Here is a 16,437-nt window from a genome sequence, read left to right as displayed (position 1 = left end):
ATGGCATTAGTGTGATTTCTGTCACTCAGGAATGTCATATGGAGTAACTTTCTACTCTTTTCTGAGCTGAGGTCTAAGCATAATGAGCACAACTTTACTGTGCATTTATAACACACTCCTTTCTTCTTCATGTGCCCACATATCTTTAGACTTAGAACAGGAAACATTGGAAAGCATATGTGCCTAAATAGTGACTAGTACAGCAGAATCCTAACCCTGAGAAAGGTTTATTGTTGCATAATAAATGTAAAATATTTTTTACTCTATCAAAATAAAAAAGTTATTTATGACAAAAAGGAAACTTGTTGGAAAATGAATCCTCTTTCACTGTTTTGTACATACATAGTCCACTCTCTTGACCCATTGTCCTGTAAGATTTTGTCCTAGGTTTTTTTTCCTGTAGTTATTATTGAAGCTTACATGTTGGGAGGGGGAGAAGGGATAAACATTCACAAATACATTAAAAAGAGTTTTCAAATAACTGTTTTGATTCCTTGTAATCCAGCCACCATGTGATGGTGATTAGAAAGAGATTTCCTCGATCAGCATCTTACTCTAAAATTACTCACTGGAGCTCTTGTGCCCGTTCAAAGTGTTTGGTAATCACTATTGTGAGGCAGGATGTTGGGCCTGATGTGCTATATGCTTTAATTTTATTTCCTTCTGAATAGGAACTTTTATCTGGAAAACACTAAGCATATTTGTGTGTCTGCATAGATAATAAGGAACTTACCTTACTATCAGTATTTAAATCACTGCTGTTCTCTGAGGGAGTCATGGAATCATCATTGCTTCGAATAAGGTCACTTTTCTAGATAAGCAAAGAAACCACAGACAGTCATCTAAGTCTTTCTGAGCAGACCAGTAAAGCTGTTTCTGCAAGACGGAGGAGAAGAGTCCATAGGTTTGTTACGGGGCTTGACTATAGAGGTGTGAGAAAAGTGAAGAGCAAAGTGAGGCAGCAAGCAGATCTGGGAAGGAAATCAACTGATATGAAAGTAAAAAGCAGAAATGGAAATAGATGTATCGGACTGCAGTGAATTAAGGGAAGGATAAGTCAGCAAAACCAAATTTACAGCTTAACAGAGATGCATGACATTCCTGCAGTAGAATTGTAACTGGTGGTGAATCTATTTGTGTCCTGTGGTACTAGTTAATCATCTTGTGTAACTACAAAAAAAAGGATTACTTCTTTCTGTAACAATAGGATAGTAAGTCGATGTAAATCTTTTAACACTCAGAAATATAGTCAGATCTGTAACACACATCAGACAATGTATTCTGAAGCTGTGCTACTGTTTGTTTGGGATTTCATTAGTAAGTATATGCTATACATCCTTCAAATCAAGACTGGCTTCTTTTACTCTTATGTTGAAACCTCATGTCTTAAAAATAACAGTGTATAGGGGTTGTCTCATACCCAATCATCATTTTATCAGAGAAACTTGTATATGAGAGTCAATTTATCTTCGTTCCCAAAAGAGAAACAAATGGCTTTTTTGTTTGTTTCCATACTAATTCTGCATTGCAGAAAAAAGTCCTAAGTGTTATTAAATATGCTAACCTGAACAAAGAATGCGACAGAATCATGAAGAAATGAGACTGGGGAAATTAATAGAACTGGCAATATTATTTTGTCTATATCTACACCTATGGGAAGTGTAATGATGCTGCAGAATATTATGCAAAGTATTTCTATGTTTTGTGCTAGTTATAGCTCAAGAGGCCACAGATGGTGAGGGGTGGGGATGTTCTGAGATAGCCAGAAAGGAAGCTCACTTAACATTTTGTGTCTAGCTTCTAAATTCTTTCTTTGATGTTTTGTAATTGTTTTGATAAGGCAAATAGCAAGTGTCCTCTATTTTCATTATACCAAATACAGTTTACCCCAGTGGTCTGCTAGGAAGACATTTTCTTCACAGGCTATAGAATTCTTGAGAAATATTTCTTTTTTTAAAAAGAAGCTGCCATCTCCAGAGCATGTGTATCCTATCAAGTGAAGGTGGTGGGGATGACTGATCATTTATTTCTTTTTCTCTGAGGTAGGAAGAGAATAAACCTGTATGGTATCCTACTGTCTGCACGTACATATGTCTACTCATATATACTCAGTCCCTTCTTTTAGAATAGAAAAACAGGCAACAGTTCAGAAAAAGAACAGTTCAGGATGACTCTCAAAAACAGCTAAATCCCAAACAGCTGCATTGTAGCTATTTAATTTTTTTCTTGAGGTTTCAAAAAAATAAAATTAAAAGGAAGATGAAAATACTTGTTACTAAGAATTGTAAATCAAAGTAAGATTTCAGAAAGAAAATAAAATTCTTGTTGTGACTTCCTTGCCTCAGGTATTGTGTCAGGTTACACATTACCTTGTTTACTTTCTGCCAGATGACAGTGGGTGTTGGATCTCCTGATATGGGAACATCCAATCTCAATTTGTTCCCAGCCACCACGACAATAGTGTCAGGGGATTGGCCCAGACAGTCAAGGTGGATTTTGGGAGGTTCTGTAGCAAGGGCAGAGAAAATAAATTTTAAATATAGTTTGAGTGTTCTGTATGGAAAAAAAAAAGGTGAATATTCGTGCATTAAATTAAAAATGAAAAAACACTGCTTCCTTTGCTATTGAAAAAATGTTTATTTGCATATAAATAATGAACGCTTGTCTTACCTTCTCTTGGTACAAAATCAATCTTGACCTCTGGGGAGAAAAAAGGGGGAGGGGTAGGAGAAATAGATCAGAAAACAGAATTTACGTAGCATCTGCACCCAAAAAGCAATTTTAAAACTATTCATCATTAAAACCTCATAAGACATATACATCAACAGATGAATGCAATAAACTGGAAAACAAGCATAAAACAATGTGATAATGACAACACAAAATAACAGGGAAAAGCAATGTGCCTATATTGAGCTATCAGGAAAGAGATTCTGCATACTCTTTCCTGGTATAACCATGATTAATGCTGTCATTTTATCCCTCTGGAATTCCCGTTGCATATTCGAAGATAACTTACCCAAAAACTGAAGCTTGGCAGAAAGGTTGTAAGCAAATCCCTGAGGGATGAAGGAATAATCAGCCTCGTCACCTGGTGTTACGTCCTCAATAGTTAGCTTATGGATTCTGGAAACATGAACAAATATATTCCACTCCCTTACCTTACCTCTCCAGGAGCAACAGGGCTATCTCAAGAGACAACGTGCAGGCTATAGGATATTAACAGACATTACTATTTCTTCTCCCCTTGCCCTAACATCAAGTCAACAACCACCAGGGCTGTAGACTGCTCTGCTTTCTGTATTCAAGCAAATCCATGTCAGCATGTTGTCTATAAATGGATTTTTCTTGTCAAGGTAGATGCATAGTCTGGTCTGAATAGAGGAAGCAGCTTCTCTGCTTTTGTCCAGTCCTTTACCATTACTAGGGCAGTTGTAACACTGCCAACTGGTTTCATTTGATCAGATTGTGACTACAATAAATTCTGGAAAAACAAGCTAAAAATTGATGCTCCATCCCTGTATTATTGTAAATTCAAAACAGAATACAGAAAGGGAGTACCAAGGAAGACTTTACCTAATGTGTAGTGCTTATGTATCTTCTGAATCTTCTTAGTCTCCATTTCTAGTAGTAGTTAGTGTGCTAAGAAACTTAGCACATAATTGTGCAACTGTATGTGTTAATATAAACACTAATTTTTCTGAAGGGGTTTATACATAAGTGCTATCTTAATCTGCCTAAACACAACTGCTAATTTTAAAGTTATCAACAATATGTTTTCTAGATTGTTTGAATACCAAGAAAACATGAAATCCTACTGAAAACAGAGAGTGAATTCTGCTGATATACCACTGATGCCATACATGCAAAACATACCAACACAGAAAGACTGCACACATACCAAAGCAAGTCTGTGACTATATGTTGATTGCGTATGAGAAGGTTTTTAACTTTTTGCCTTTTAGCTGGAGACAGGACAAAGTCTTGTTTTATACTCTTATCCCCTGAGATAATAGTTCCTGTGGATTGTAATGCAGTACCCAAGCTTGTACCCGCTTTCTGAAACAAGACTAACCTGCCAATATGGGAGATCTTTATCCTTTCATCTGGGACCACCTCCTTTCCATTTTTCAACCAGATTCCTTTCACATTTTCATCAGAAACTTCACACTTGAAGACTGCTTGGTCACGTGCCTTCACTGTCAGGTCCGCAATGCTCTGATAAACTTCCAGCTTTTTCTCTGATATTGTGAGAATAATCGATACACACATCAACAAATCAGAATAGATCTGTAAGTAAACAGGTGGTGTGGATTTACTGGGTATAAAAGGCTAGGGCTGAGCAAGCTGTTTGTGGAAGGGTGAAATATGAAGGGAAATCCACAGCATGCAGGGCTTTAACAGGACTGATAGCTAAATGCCTGTTATTATCGGGGTATCTGTTACATCCGGCACACAGGTCCGAGTTCTCCTTGAGGCCTTTATTATCAAACTTTATGCCCCTTATTAAGTCTTCTTTTTCCCTGGCATGGGGATTATGCTACCCCTATGCACTATCCTGGAGAAGGTTACCTTCAGCCTGTTTTCATTTTTCAGCTTCTCTGGTTCTGTAATATTACCTGTGCCTACCTTGTACAATTAGTTCAGCGACTGATACCCCACCATTGGTCTTCACGGTGTAGTGTCCACTATCCTCCTTGGTTGACTCATTAATAATTAGATATTGCTTTTTTCCATCTTTCTTGAATCGGTATTTGAATGTTTCTTCCCGTGTCAGCTCAATTCCATCCTTTTCCCTGCAATGCCAAATAGTGTTGAGTCACTTTTCTATGGTTGGAAAAGAAGAGTAAGAGTCAGCTCAGTGTTACTAGAGATTGGAAGACACAAGATAAGTCCACTCTTTGTAGCATTTCAAGTTAGCAAAAAAGAGACCATTGCACAAATGTTTGTGGAACAAAAACTAGAACGCTTCTAGCTTGACCATTAATTTTCACCAGGTATTTGACTTCTGGTTCAAGAGAGTTAACTCACAAGGAATTACTTGATTGTTACTATTTATGTGCTATAGGTAAACATGAAAGTATGTTAAATGCTGTAGAAGATACAGGGATGAAGGCACACTTCACCAGCAGGGAATGCACTGTCTTAAAAGCTGCCATCAGGTAAATGGGACTTGCTGGGAAATTACATAGAGTCTTAACTTTCCTGATGTGAATTATAATTGGTATAAATTAATGGTTTGTGGGCATCAGTAAAAGAAGACAATTTTAGGATGGATTTAAATGAAGATATGTTTTGGATTTTGTAGCCCTTTCCATTCAAGGATGCCACAGTATATTTAAGACATTACCAAATTAAGCTTCACCATCCAGCCTGGGAGGAAATTTAATTATTGTAATTTCCAGTCATCATGAAGGGAAACGAGCAGAGAGGATTCATGCTGTTTAGTCAAGGTCACACAAAAATACATAAAACTTTTTAAAGATTTCCTGTTCCTAATCCTAAATAAAATAAACAGGCTACAAGAAAATAACTTGGAATTTCTTCAACTTACTCATTTTGTAGCATTTTATATTTTTCATTATTATTTGAATATATTCATATTATGTTACCTGAATACTGCTGCAGTTTGTAAATAAAAAAGTTTTTCTCTTTGATACTTACTCACGTGGAAAAAGAAATAGAAAAGTTGTTATGCTTTTAATAGAGTAAGAATTTTCTTTCTACCTCGTGTTATTTGTTACCAGTGACTATTCAGCTTACAAATGAGCTTACAGGATAGCAAATTGAAATGCTACTTAGGGTCTCATTAAAATACTATAGCTCTAATCTCTAGGTAGATGCATGCAAGGAAAACTTTTCCCTCTGTCGGAGTCTGCTGAAGTAAATAACAAGATCAAAACTCTAAGCAGAGACAGGAATCCTACAACTTGTGACTTAGATGTACCTGCTGCAACTGCATTTCAAAATACCTACAGGTTACTCTGTCCTAACTGTTCTTTAGAGCACAGCTTATTGGAACTTATAGTTGGTTTAGAAGAAGACTGGCCTCCCTTCCAGATCACAAGACTACAACACTAGTAAGGGAGGAAACAGGTTGCCTATAAAAATCACGTGAAACACAGTGCTTAGTGTTATGCCAGGATAATGTTTCCCCTGCTTGCTGAGTGGCAAGAGTCTGAGACCACATGCAAGATGCTCTCCTAAGGCTGATATTCTCATGCAGATTAGTTCTGGAACAAGTGCTACAATGCATTGTGTAAACCTTTGCTGAACTGCTGAGAATGGACTGTAATCCAGAAGTCCAACACACTGCTGTGGCAAAACCAGGCGCATGTGCTGTGACTAGTGTTTCAAAGCAGAACTTTTAAATTTATTTTTTGGTGATGTATTTTGACACATGGCTCATCAAAGATATCTAAATGTTCTATTCAGCCATTGGTAAGAAAGAGATCTCTTGAAATCTTTTCTAAATAATGAAAATAGATTAGTTGCAATGACTAGTGTCTTAAATCCCTGGGAAGGGAATAGTCTACTTAACTTGTGTTTGTTTTAGTGCCCAGCAAATTGCTGATGCTGTGTCTGAGCAGAGTGTTTGTGGTGGGGTGTACTGACAAATAGTGGAGTGATAAAACTGTAAACCTCAAAAAAGAACTCCCAGATATCATTTGACTTAAAATAATACACTGCTCCAGTGAAAAGTGAAATATAAGGTAATATTACAGGCCTTCCTTTGGTAACTAGAGCAATGAAGTAGAAGAATCACTTGATATTAAAGTGTAAGTGGAGGATTTTATAGAACGGTAGAAGTGTTGGTTTAAAGACCACCATAGGTCATCTGGTCCAGCCTCACACTTGAACTAGTGCAATAATAGGTAGGTCAGCCATGGTTTAGTCTATTCAAGTCCTGAACATCTGCAAGATCAAATATCTGTTCTCAACTTTGCCACTCAATGCCACTTTTCTGTGTCTGGAAATGCTTTCCTAGTTCATGTTTAGAATGTAAGGATAAATTGGTTAATGTCTTCTGAGATATCACTGATGTAGGTACTATGTGATAATGGGAACACACAGATTTATTGTTATTACTGCGTTACAATAGTTTCTTTTCATTTGCAGCTGATAAGATGATACATCCAGCATTCAGAGATGGAAAAATCAGGTCAAAACTATGTATTTTATTACATCTTTTTCTTCAGGAATTATATGATTTCCAAGACCATCTGAAGTTTAGAAAAAAATATTCCATAGTACTGCCTAATAATAATGTGAGACCTTTCCAAGTGATGAAGAGAACATTCTTTCCTGATTACTATGAGGAGACACACATAATGAATTCTCCAAGCCCTAGTCTGATGGCCATGCCTAAGAGGCTATAAGCCTTATTTCTGTCTTGTGCAAGTCACATAATTGCTTTTGTTCATGTGCTTGTGGTTTCATATCCCAGGTTTAAAGGGTGCAAGAGCTATAACAGGTGCCCTGAGTTAGTGCCTGTTACTTGGCTTAAACTGTTGAGCATTTCCCTAATGACCCATAAAACTGAAACTCTTTCTCCATACTGTGTTTCATGTTTTCCCTGGACCCTTCTCTCCATTGTCCAGAATGCTCCCTTTGTTGCCAAAAAGCATTGACTGAGTCTTACATAATAAAACCAGTAAAATACAGTGTAAATGTCTAACTGCTCAGTTTTGTGTTGCTATGATTTGAAGAGTTTCTCTGACCACTTGCTGCATTTCAGGCTGAGACAGCTGCTGGTTTGCCCTTGTCACACCAAATGCCCATCCCACAGATACCAGCTCTGCAAGATGTATGGGAGTTGTTCAAAGGCATAGGATCAAAGTGTGGCAGCTGCACTGTGCTCTGAGAGGGACAGATCTGGTTGTCCCCATCTCTTGTGACCAGGCATCTGTAAGCAGTTCCTGAACAATAGCATGTGTGCATCTGTGCATGTGGCTTTAATAGTGTAATGCATACTAGCTCTTGGGCTCTATTTAAATTCTCCGTTCCTTCCTTTGGGAGAGCAGATGAGTGGTTGGCACTTTCCAGGAATGTAATGGGCATTGTGGGAACAGTTGATAACCACGTGCCTGAAGCTGTTAACAAGCACAAGAGAATTTCATCTGGTAGAGAAATGAAGTGAGAAGAGTGTGTGTAAGACCTGGTATGTGAGCACTGCCTGCTGTGCTTGCCCAAGCAGCACGAACCTTCCAGCTTCCGCTCAGCTGGAATGCCCAACAAAATGAACTCTATGGTCTAAATGTTTGCCATCTTAATCCTGCTTGCTGCATGTGCATAATGACTGGCTTTGCAGGATCACCACAACAGATATGTTAAAATAAGTCAATGACCTTCCCTCTCTGTCTCAAGAGACACTAACTTTTTACCTAAGAAAAAAATACTTTTAAAAAAAAACCAACAAACCTCACTGCAGTTGAGAAGACCAGAAGATTCCATAAAGTACAGCAAACTCATCACAATACAGATCTGATTAGTCTGGGCAATAGTTAGACAATACTGTCAACTGTTTAGAAAACTTTAAAGCTAACAGCTCAGTACAGTCAGTAGCATTCTGTAAACACTGAACAAGAAATTCTAGAGACCATCTAAAATATCTATACTTAATTTGTTTTCTACCATATTCTGGCCTCTCAGTTCCTCCTCAATGTTTGACATGTAGGAGGAGGATCAATCTTTTCCTGAAAACAATTATGTAGGTTGCCTTATTCCTTTTTATTCCACAACTCTTGTCCACAAACACTGGTCCTAGAATGTCCCATGGAGGGATATGGTTTCATGTTGTTTATTTTTTTTCCCCTTTTCTATTCCCTTACCATTTCACAGTAGCTCCTTCCTCAGACACTTCACACTCAAACTCCACTCTCTCTCCAACCATCACCATCTGGTCCTCCAGTGGGTGAGTGATCAGGATTGGAGGTTCTGGAAATGAAGAGACTTTTATTAAAACAGTATTCCAAAAGACTGAAGACCAGAGGTAGATTTCATGACTCTGAACTCCACAGGAAGAATCCCTGGCCAAATACATGGTGATGCTCTCTGTATTGGAACTTAAAATTTACTATGCTGGATCACATTATCAATATTATCAAATGACCTTTTGGGTTTTGCTTCATGAGACAGAATACAAACACAGGGTTACTCGGTTTTCATATATATTCTGAAATTCTAAACTGGGGGCATTAGTTTTCTGTACTACTTGATCTGCTTGTAGAGCTTGAGGCACATGTTTATCTTGAGCAGAATCAAATTTTTAAAGTAAGTTTCTAGCCCTCTCGTTGGGAAGACGTAAATCACTTTACAAATGAGAATTAATGGTAATTATTACTGTGCTGTTTTCCTGTGCTTTCTTAGTTGCAGCTATAGGGAAAATTTTCATTCATTTAACTGTAAGAAAAATATCGACTTCAATAGATGTCAGAATTTGTTCATATGTTTGAGAACTTCCTTTCCTACGAGATTAGTTAATCTGAGAGTAGAGAAGGTGACAGTAATTCAATGCTAAATGTTAGGGGAGATCTCTTTCCTTTTGCTACCATTGCTCACCTTTTACAAATAATTCTGTGAAGCTCTTCTCCTCCCCTACCACACATTCATATGCTGCATCGTCGGCCAGAGAGCAGTGGTTTATGGTCAGTATTCTCTTATTCCCAATAGCCTCAAAAATATATCTGAAAAGAGAATCTAAGTGTAATTACCAGAGAGTAACTCCTTTGGACCCAGCCATTGTCTTCCCCTGCCTGGCAGAGAAAAAGGTTCCTGCTTTTTTTCTGACATCAGTGGCAAGGTTTGTTAAGGTTCAAGCACTATATCCCTGCTCTGGTGCAGCGGGCAGCAGCAGTGTTTGAAAAACTAGCATAGGAAATTACGGGGAAATCTTCATACAAGTGTGAGACATACAAACTCCTGTGAATAGTGTTGGATGCTTTTCTAACATCTAGCCATACAAAAAACTTGACTACCATTAAAAATGCTTTGTCATGGCTTCAGCACAAAATCACTGGAAATTGGTTTTACAAACAAGCTACACTGAAGTATATCCCATATCATGAGAAAGTAATTTTGAACCCTGGATATACACAAAAAGATCAGAATATAATCTGAGGACTTACTTGCTAGTAGGTAGATGTAAGCATCCAGTTCCATGTGTAGGTATATAGAGCAGAGGGAAGAAAAAGAAAAACTCATGAGAACAGCAAACTGACCCTGAGCCAAAGCACTATGTAGATTCTTTCTCAGCTCCTATTTCTCCCTATTTTATTCAATTCTTTCTAAGAAAAGCTAGTTTTTCCACTTTGTCCAAGCTGTAGCTCATTCCTTTTTGGATTTTCCATATTTCTAGTTTACCTGCCGCTCACTTGGATCTCCTGTCCGTTCTTCAGCCATTTCACATCAGCATCTGGATTGGCAACTTCAACCATTAATTTAATCTTTTGCCCTTTGTCCACTTGGTAAGCTGGATCCAGTTTCTTGAGGAATGCTATGATGAAGAATGATTAAAAAAAAAAAAAAGAATATCTTAATAATTTTTATACTTAACATTTTTTTTACATTCTCTCTCAGGGAAGTAAACCTTTATTCCCTTTCCTGTTGTTTACCATCATCTTAAACTTCCCTCACTTTCTGCATCCCTGTTTGCATTTTTACCATTTCTGTCTGTTCTTCATCCTGTTCTGTTTTCTGTTTTTCCTTAACATAGGATAAAAAACATGTGATATAAACTAAAATAAGCAAAGTAGAATATTCCAAATCGGATGTGAGTATGTATTTCAACACATCCTAAATAGAGTTACAGCTATGTCTGCCCATGTGGGAAAATGATACTGATCCTCCCAGTACTAATGAATGGCAGTTTGCCTTCTCTGTTTCAAACTTTTAAAACAAATTAGTTAAAATTAGGTAATTAATACTTCACATCTAGAAAAGGCTCCAGAATTCCAAACGTGTCATCCCAATGGAAATTAAATTCTTTAAAGGTATCACTGATGCCTGACATATTGACCAGTTTTGGGGCTGGGGGATGTCGTTGTTTTATGTTCAGGGAAAGATAAGGGGCAGAGCAGAAGAAACCAGTAAAATGAACAGGTTCAGAATATCCAGAGTTTCAGAGCAAGGTAGCTCAGAGCTTTGGCCATAGCTTTAATCTTTGGTAATCAGCATTTCACATGTAAAGACTATGTAACAATTGGAATAGGAAACTCCTGTTTCTCATGCTCTTGTATCTGGCTCCTGTCCAGCTGATGTTAATATTTCAAGAACTCCCAAAGAAGAAGATATGAACACATATATTTTGAATAAATACAGCTCACCAACCTGTACTTTTTTTCTCTTCCTTCTTTATGCGTTTGAGGCGTTTCAGCATCCCACGCAAATCTGTGATACCGTACTGAAAAGCAATTTTCTCGTATTCAGAAGGAGGAGCTTTCCTCAGGATTTCCCAGACATCAACATCAGATTGTGATTCAGATTTTGCTTCACCTCTGCAGAAAGGGATTAGAGTATCTGAATGCCACTATTGAGAGGATTTAAAAACAGCCATAGGCTTGGCAAGCTACATATTGGCTTGATGAAGCCATTTCTTAATAAAAAATTTAGCAGTCTAACTTTTTACTATAATATTACCTAAAATAACAAAATAAAACTGGTGACTAGTTTTACTTATATTTATATATACAGTGATTAAAATCCAATTGCTGTCCTGAAGGCTTTACTTTCTAATAGCCAAAGCAAATAAATATTAACTTCCCTGTAATGATGGGTAATGCAAACACAAGGAAACTTATTTTCCTGTCATGGTCATACACAAAACACGTGGCAAAGCAATGAACTGAACTGATATCCTGAGAATGCCTTAGAAACAAAGCAGTTGGTTTATGTTAATAAGAAGCAAGTCCTTTTCTACTCAGAACATTTTTTCTCTTCACTAAAATGAATCACAGATTATTAAAATATTTATCGTTTATTGTAAAGACAATTGTTGGCTATAGTAATCTATAAAACATAAATACACATAGACTGGTGAGTAGTGGCAAAGAAGACAATGTTTACAATGGACTACTTATAGTTTAACCAAAGAACTAGTGATTATGGAAGAAGTAATGTTTAGTTTAACAAAACCAAATTAAAAATTGGTTATCTGGCTTTGGGAAAGGCATTCTTTTTCTGTCATCATATTTTTTTATTTAAAAGATCATAAATAAAAAAAGAAATTGGCGTTACCTTACCGATTTACTGAGCGCAAGAAGCTGCTGTACTCCAGAATGATGCAGAGAACCGTTTGGAAAAACATGCAGCATCCCGATGGACAAGAAAGAGGGCATCATGTTAATACAAAAGAGCCATGAATGTAATCTTCACCTTTAGCAGAACATGCCTGTGCTTCAGTAGCAGGGAGATGAAGGAGCTCATGCAAAAGCTCTGAAATAGGCTTAAGAAAAATGCTATTCCCTGTTGAAACCAAACTCACTCCCACACTTTGTACAGTTCCACTCTGCAATATATATTATAAGTGTAAGCACTTCTGCTTATTCCTGATTATGGCTGATAGCCTTACAGGGAAACAAATAGCTCTACTTTGCCCTGTCGTCATGGAGTTGTTGCCTGTCATAGTCTGCATTTTGGTAAACAGAGAAAGGATGAAAGAAGTAACATTTTCTTAAATTTTTTTTAGGAAAAGGAACTTCCTGTGGCTGTTGTTTCTGATATCACCAGGACCAAGCAAATTCCAGTGTAGTAGGACACACCCTTATAATGAAGCCATGTTCAGTGGTAAACCCCAACAAAAAGACAAGTTATGCAGCAGGTAATGCAGAGAAAAGTGGAGGATTATTGGATGTATTTCCATTTTTTTCAGGAAAAGGACAGTCCCATTAGTCTGTGAGAAATATTACTACTGAAAAAAGCTTGACTGTACTGAGTCTAGACAGCAGGTACAACCAAACATTTCTGGTACTACTTTTATTGACCAAAAAAGGCTTGCTTGTAACAAGAGCGCTATGTTTATTAAAATACTGCAGTGCGGGCTTGGGATTTCCAGCACCCTCGTAGCTCTTGAACAGAAAGGAAGCAAGAGAAGAGGATTTCAGTTCAGTGTATTTGAGCTGCAATATGGCATGCAATGTCTTATATCTTTGGAGTGGGTTAGCACTTACTAAGTATTAAGCCCTCACTAGCACTCATTGAATTGATAGGTGTATCTGAAGTTTGGAGTCCTTGCGATAAGTGCAGCTTACTGGGTATTTGCTTTGTCATAACACTGCACCAACATTCCTCACAAATTTAATCAGGATTCCTCATCTCTATATCTCTGTCATTTTGTTTGGGGCAGCTACAAATGGTTTGTAGTTTTGCCTAGCAGAAGGCAGGACAATTGAACTGATTTGCCAAATAGACCAAGATTTTTTTTTTAACGTAAGTAGTTCTTGGGCTAGTTGCCCTGATCATATCAATGAGCAACTTTAAAATATTTCTAAATACATGTAAATTGGAATAGATGTATAAGTACATGAAACTAGGAATATATAATATTTCTAATATGTGCTGAGTTCTTTGTACTAGTACAATTAATGTTCTGTGGAGTAAACTGTATCTCAAAAGGACATATAAAATCATAGGAAATAAGAAAGACTTAACATTCAAATGTTATTGTTTTCCCTCAGGCACTATATAAATATTGGTGGTCTCTCGGTCTATCTGCCTACTTATATGCTCATCTGTATACATCCCTTTACCTGAAAATTTGCAGGTAGGATTATTCATAGGGTTTTCAAAAATATTTTGTGTGAGTTATTTTTAAATACATAATGAGAAAAATCTTTCAATTTGGAAGCAATCCCACAGTCTAGTATATCTCACTATTGAGAAGACTTCCTTAATTTTTTGCTTTAGCTTTTCCGTTATTCAGTGTCATCCCATTGTTGTATCTGGCAATACTGTTTTGGTGTATGCAAGCTGAAATACAAGAAATTTGATCATAAGCAAGAGTATAGTCTCTTCCTTGGAAATACTAATATTTTCTAATTACAGGGAAAGGCTTGTAAGTGGCATGTAAAATGGTACTAAAAGCTAAAGTTTGTTATCTGTATAATGTTTAATTGAGTTCTGAAAAAGAAAAGAAAAAATGTCTTTCTCTGCCTCTAAGCAAAGGTTTCCCCATCCAAGTACTCCTTTTCACCATTTTGTATTTGTTAAAACATTCTCTTGGATCCCATAAACACACAGAGTTTCCACAGGTAGGCTGTACTCTTCCACTGCCATCAGAAACTAAGCAGTGAATGAAAAGTAATAGAGCGCTTGGACTCCTGAAGTTTCTCCCACCCTTACATTACTCTCCCTGATGTTGGGGATCCTTATTCAGAGTGATCACCTCATAGGTTAAGTACGCACTTAGGGGCATTAAGATGCAGCTTACTGAACCTGCTGTAAATGGAATATGCAGCTGATATGTTTTAAACATATGTGGAGGGGTTAAAAATAGTTTTGTACATCCCAGAGATGGTTCCTTCCTATCCCATTACTGTCAACTGATTGGACCCTGTCAGCTGTCACCTCCTTCAAGGTCTCTGCTCACTATCCCATTTAATAGTTCTGTGACAGCTGAACTCTTCCCTTCCTCTTCCCAATGACCTCTCCTTGGCCCATGACATCTGTATGTCAACACCAGTTAATTAAATCACAGCGACAGGAGATATAGTACTAAATGAAGCTCTCTTTATTATGGTGGGAATGTTCATTACCTCTGGATTGAGGAGCACTTGTAAATTAGGTGGGACAAAGCAGAAGTGATAAAAGAATAATCTTCAATTCTGTTTGATTCTGCATAGGTCTTGAGAGTTCCTCAGCATGACGTCCCTTTTTCTGTTCTATTTTAATGAAGAATACTTTCAATCCATTATGAGTTTTTATGCCTATCAGTTCTCGTTAATATAGGAGTGGTCTTCAACCTGTGGTGTGCAAAGCCTGAAGGATCCACAAATTACTTCTAGTGGCTGTGAAAAACAACTAGGAGCAGTGAATTTATCAGTATGCTTAAATTCACTAAACAGAGATTTGTAAGTCAAGAAAGGTCAAAAACACTGATAAAATGCAGTGAAATTTATAAGCTTCTTTTAATGACTTATATTTCTAGTCTAACAAGTAATGACTAGTTAAATCCACAAATTGAACATTTCTGGAAATACTGGAGATTTTTACTACTTTTTAGAGTTCTATCACTGTTCAAAACTAATGATGAAAGCAGAAGGGAAAGGCACTAGGAGAGGGCCTCATAGCACTTAGCACTTCATTCCAGCTGGAGTCACTGTATGAAATTTTGCAAATATTTTCATGTTGGCCTCCTTTTATTTGAAAATTTTAAAAAGAGATCAACAATTATTTTTTGCCTTACATTTTCTATAGAAATTAGAATGTGTGTACAACCACTCTATTTCAGCTGTCAAACCTGTACAGTTTTGATTACTGCCATTATTCAGAAAACATATTTTTCCTACTTTAGAATTACAAAAAAATTCTAATGCACTTTTTGTTTGAGACTTCTCTGGGGTTCATGATGAAACAAGAAACTTTGATATCAATGTCAGCTATAGAAAGTTTCATTGGTGTACTTTCTGTCTTGTCTAGCTGGCGCCCTTGAGAGTTCTGGTTGTAGTGTTACTGCAAAGGCAGAATTCACTTCTAGTTGGATACATTGAATATTGTATAATACAGGACTTTGTATACCTATGTGACCTTGTTTGCCCCACTGTAATTTGGGTCAGTTAACCTGAGTGAAACATGAGGCTATTGTGGCTTTATTGCCTTCCATAACCAAGCTACTTCAGATGTCTACATGATCCTGTACTCTTTGTGAAGATAAGCCACTTTTTGTAAATCGTGATACCAATACCTGAGCAGAGATAGAACACAGATTCACAACAACATTCAGCCAAGTAGTTGATTGTGAAAACTTAAACTGAGCAAGTTTAGATTTGCAAAACCTGAGTCTAGTGACAAGTGTTTATAATAACTTCAGGAGCTGGAAAGACAGAGTGAGCGGCCAGGGGCAGCGAACAGAAAGAAGCATGCTTGGAGTAATGCAACGATAATGAGCAATGGAAACTTTACTTGGAATAAAAAGAAATGTTTCATAACAGAGAAGCCTGTACAGTTATGGAACAAGTGACTTCAGTAATACGTTCACTTAACATGTTTAAGGATAGATGCAACAAAACTTCAGAGCACATTTGATAGGCACCAGCAGGCATATTATGCAAATGATTTTTATGATTCTCATTTCTATGACAATAGGAATTTAAAGCAGCAGGTTATTGAGAAAAATCTGGAAATTCAAGGACAATTTAAAACTGCTTATAAAAGAAAGTAATGCTGAAAACCAAAGGCCATTCAGAGAAATACATTGATTTCTATTGAATGGTCCACCCTTAA

At 37.1% G+C, this 16,437-nt stretch overlaps 1 protein-coding gene across 1 annotated transcript in view; it reads right to left on the bottom strand.

Moving 5' to 3' along the window:
• The window catches only part of MYBPC3 (myosin binding protein C3), a 64,883-nt gene that overhangs the window by 27,182 nt on the left and 21,264 nt on the right, over nt 1-16,437 (bottom strand). Inside the window, exons 10-21 of the mRNA XM_072864264.1 lie at nt 12,240-12,263; nt 11,329-11,495; nt 10,363-10,495; nt 10,128-10,130; nt 9,562-9,686; nt 8,832-8,937; nt 4,630-4,796; nt 4,076-4,241; nt 3,020-3,126; nt 2,671-2,700; nt 2,370-2,506; nt 734-811 (exon numbers count right to left, since the gene is read on the bottom strand). Of these exons, the coding sequence (XP_072720365.1) occupies nt 734-811; nt 2,370-2,506; nt 2,671-2,700; nt 3,020-3,126; nt 4,076-4,241; nt 4,630-4,796; nt 8,832-8,937; nt 9,562-9,686; nt 10,128-10,130; nt 10,363-10,495; nt 11,329-11,495; nt 12,240-12,263 (1,243 nt within the window). The remainder of the gene's footprint in view (nt 1-733; nt 812-2,369; nt 2,507-2,670; nt 2,701-3,019; nt 3,127-4,075; nt 4,242-4,629; nt 4,797-8,831; nt 8,938-9,561; nt 9,687-10,127; nt 10,131-10,362; nt 10,496-11,328; nt 11,496-12,239; nt 12,264-16,437) is intronic.

Source organism: Ciconia boyciana, chromosome 6 (genome assembly GCF_034638445.1).
Source record: "Ciconia boyciana chromosome 6, ASM3463844v1, whole genome shotgun sequence".
Classification (NCBI taxonomy): domain Eukaryota; kingdom Metazoa; phylum Chordata; class Aves; order Ciconiiformes; family Ciconiidae; genus Ciconia; species Ciconia boyciana.
Note: the sequence above shows the minus strand (reverse complement) of the source record. Positions and strands in the feature narration are given on the sequence as shown.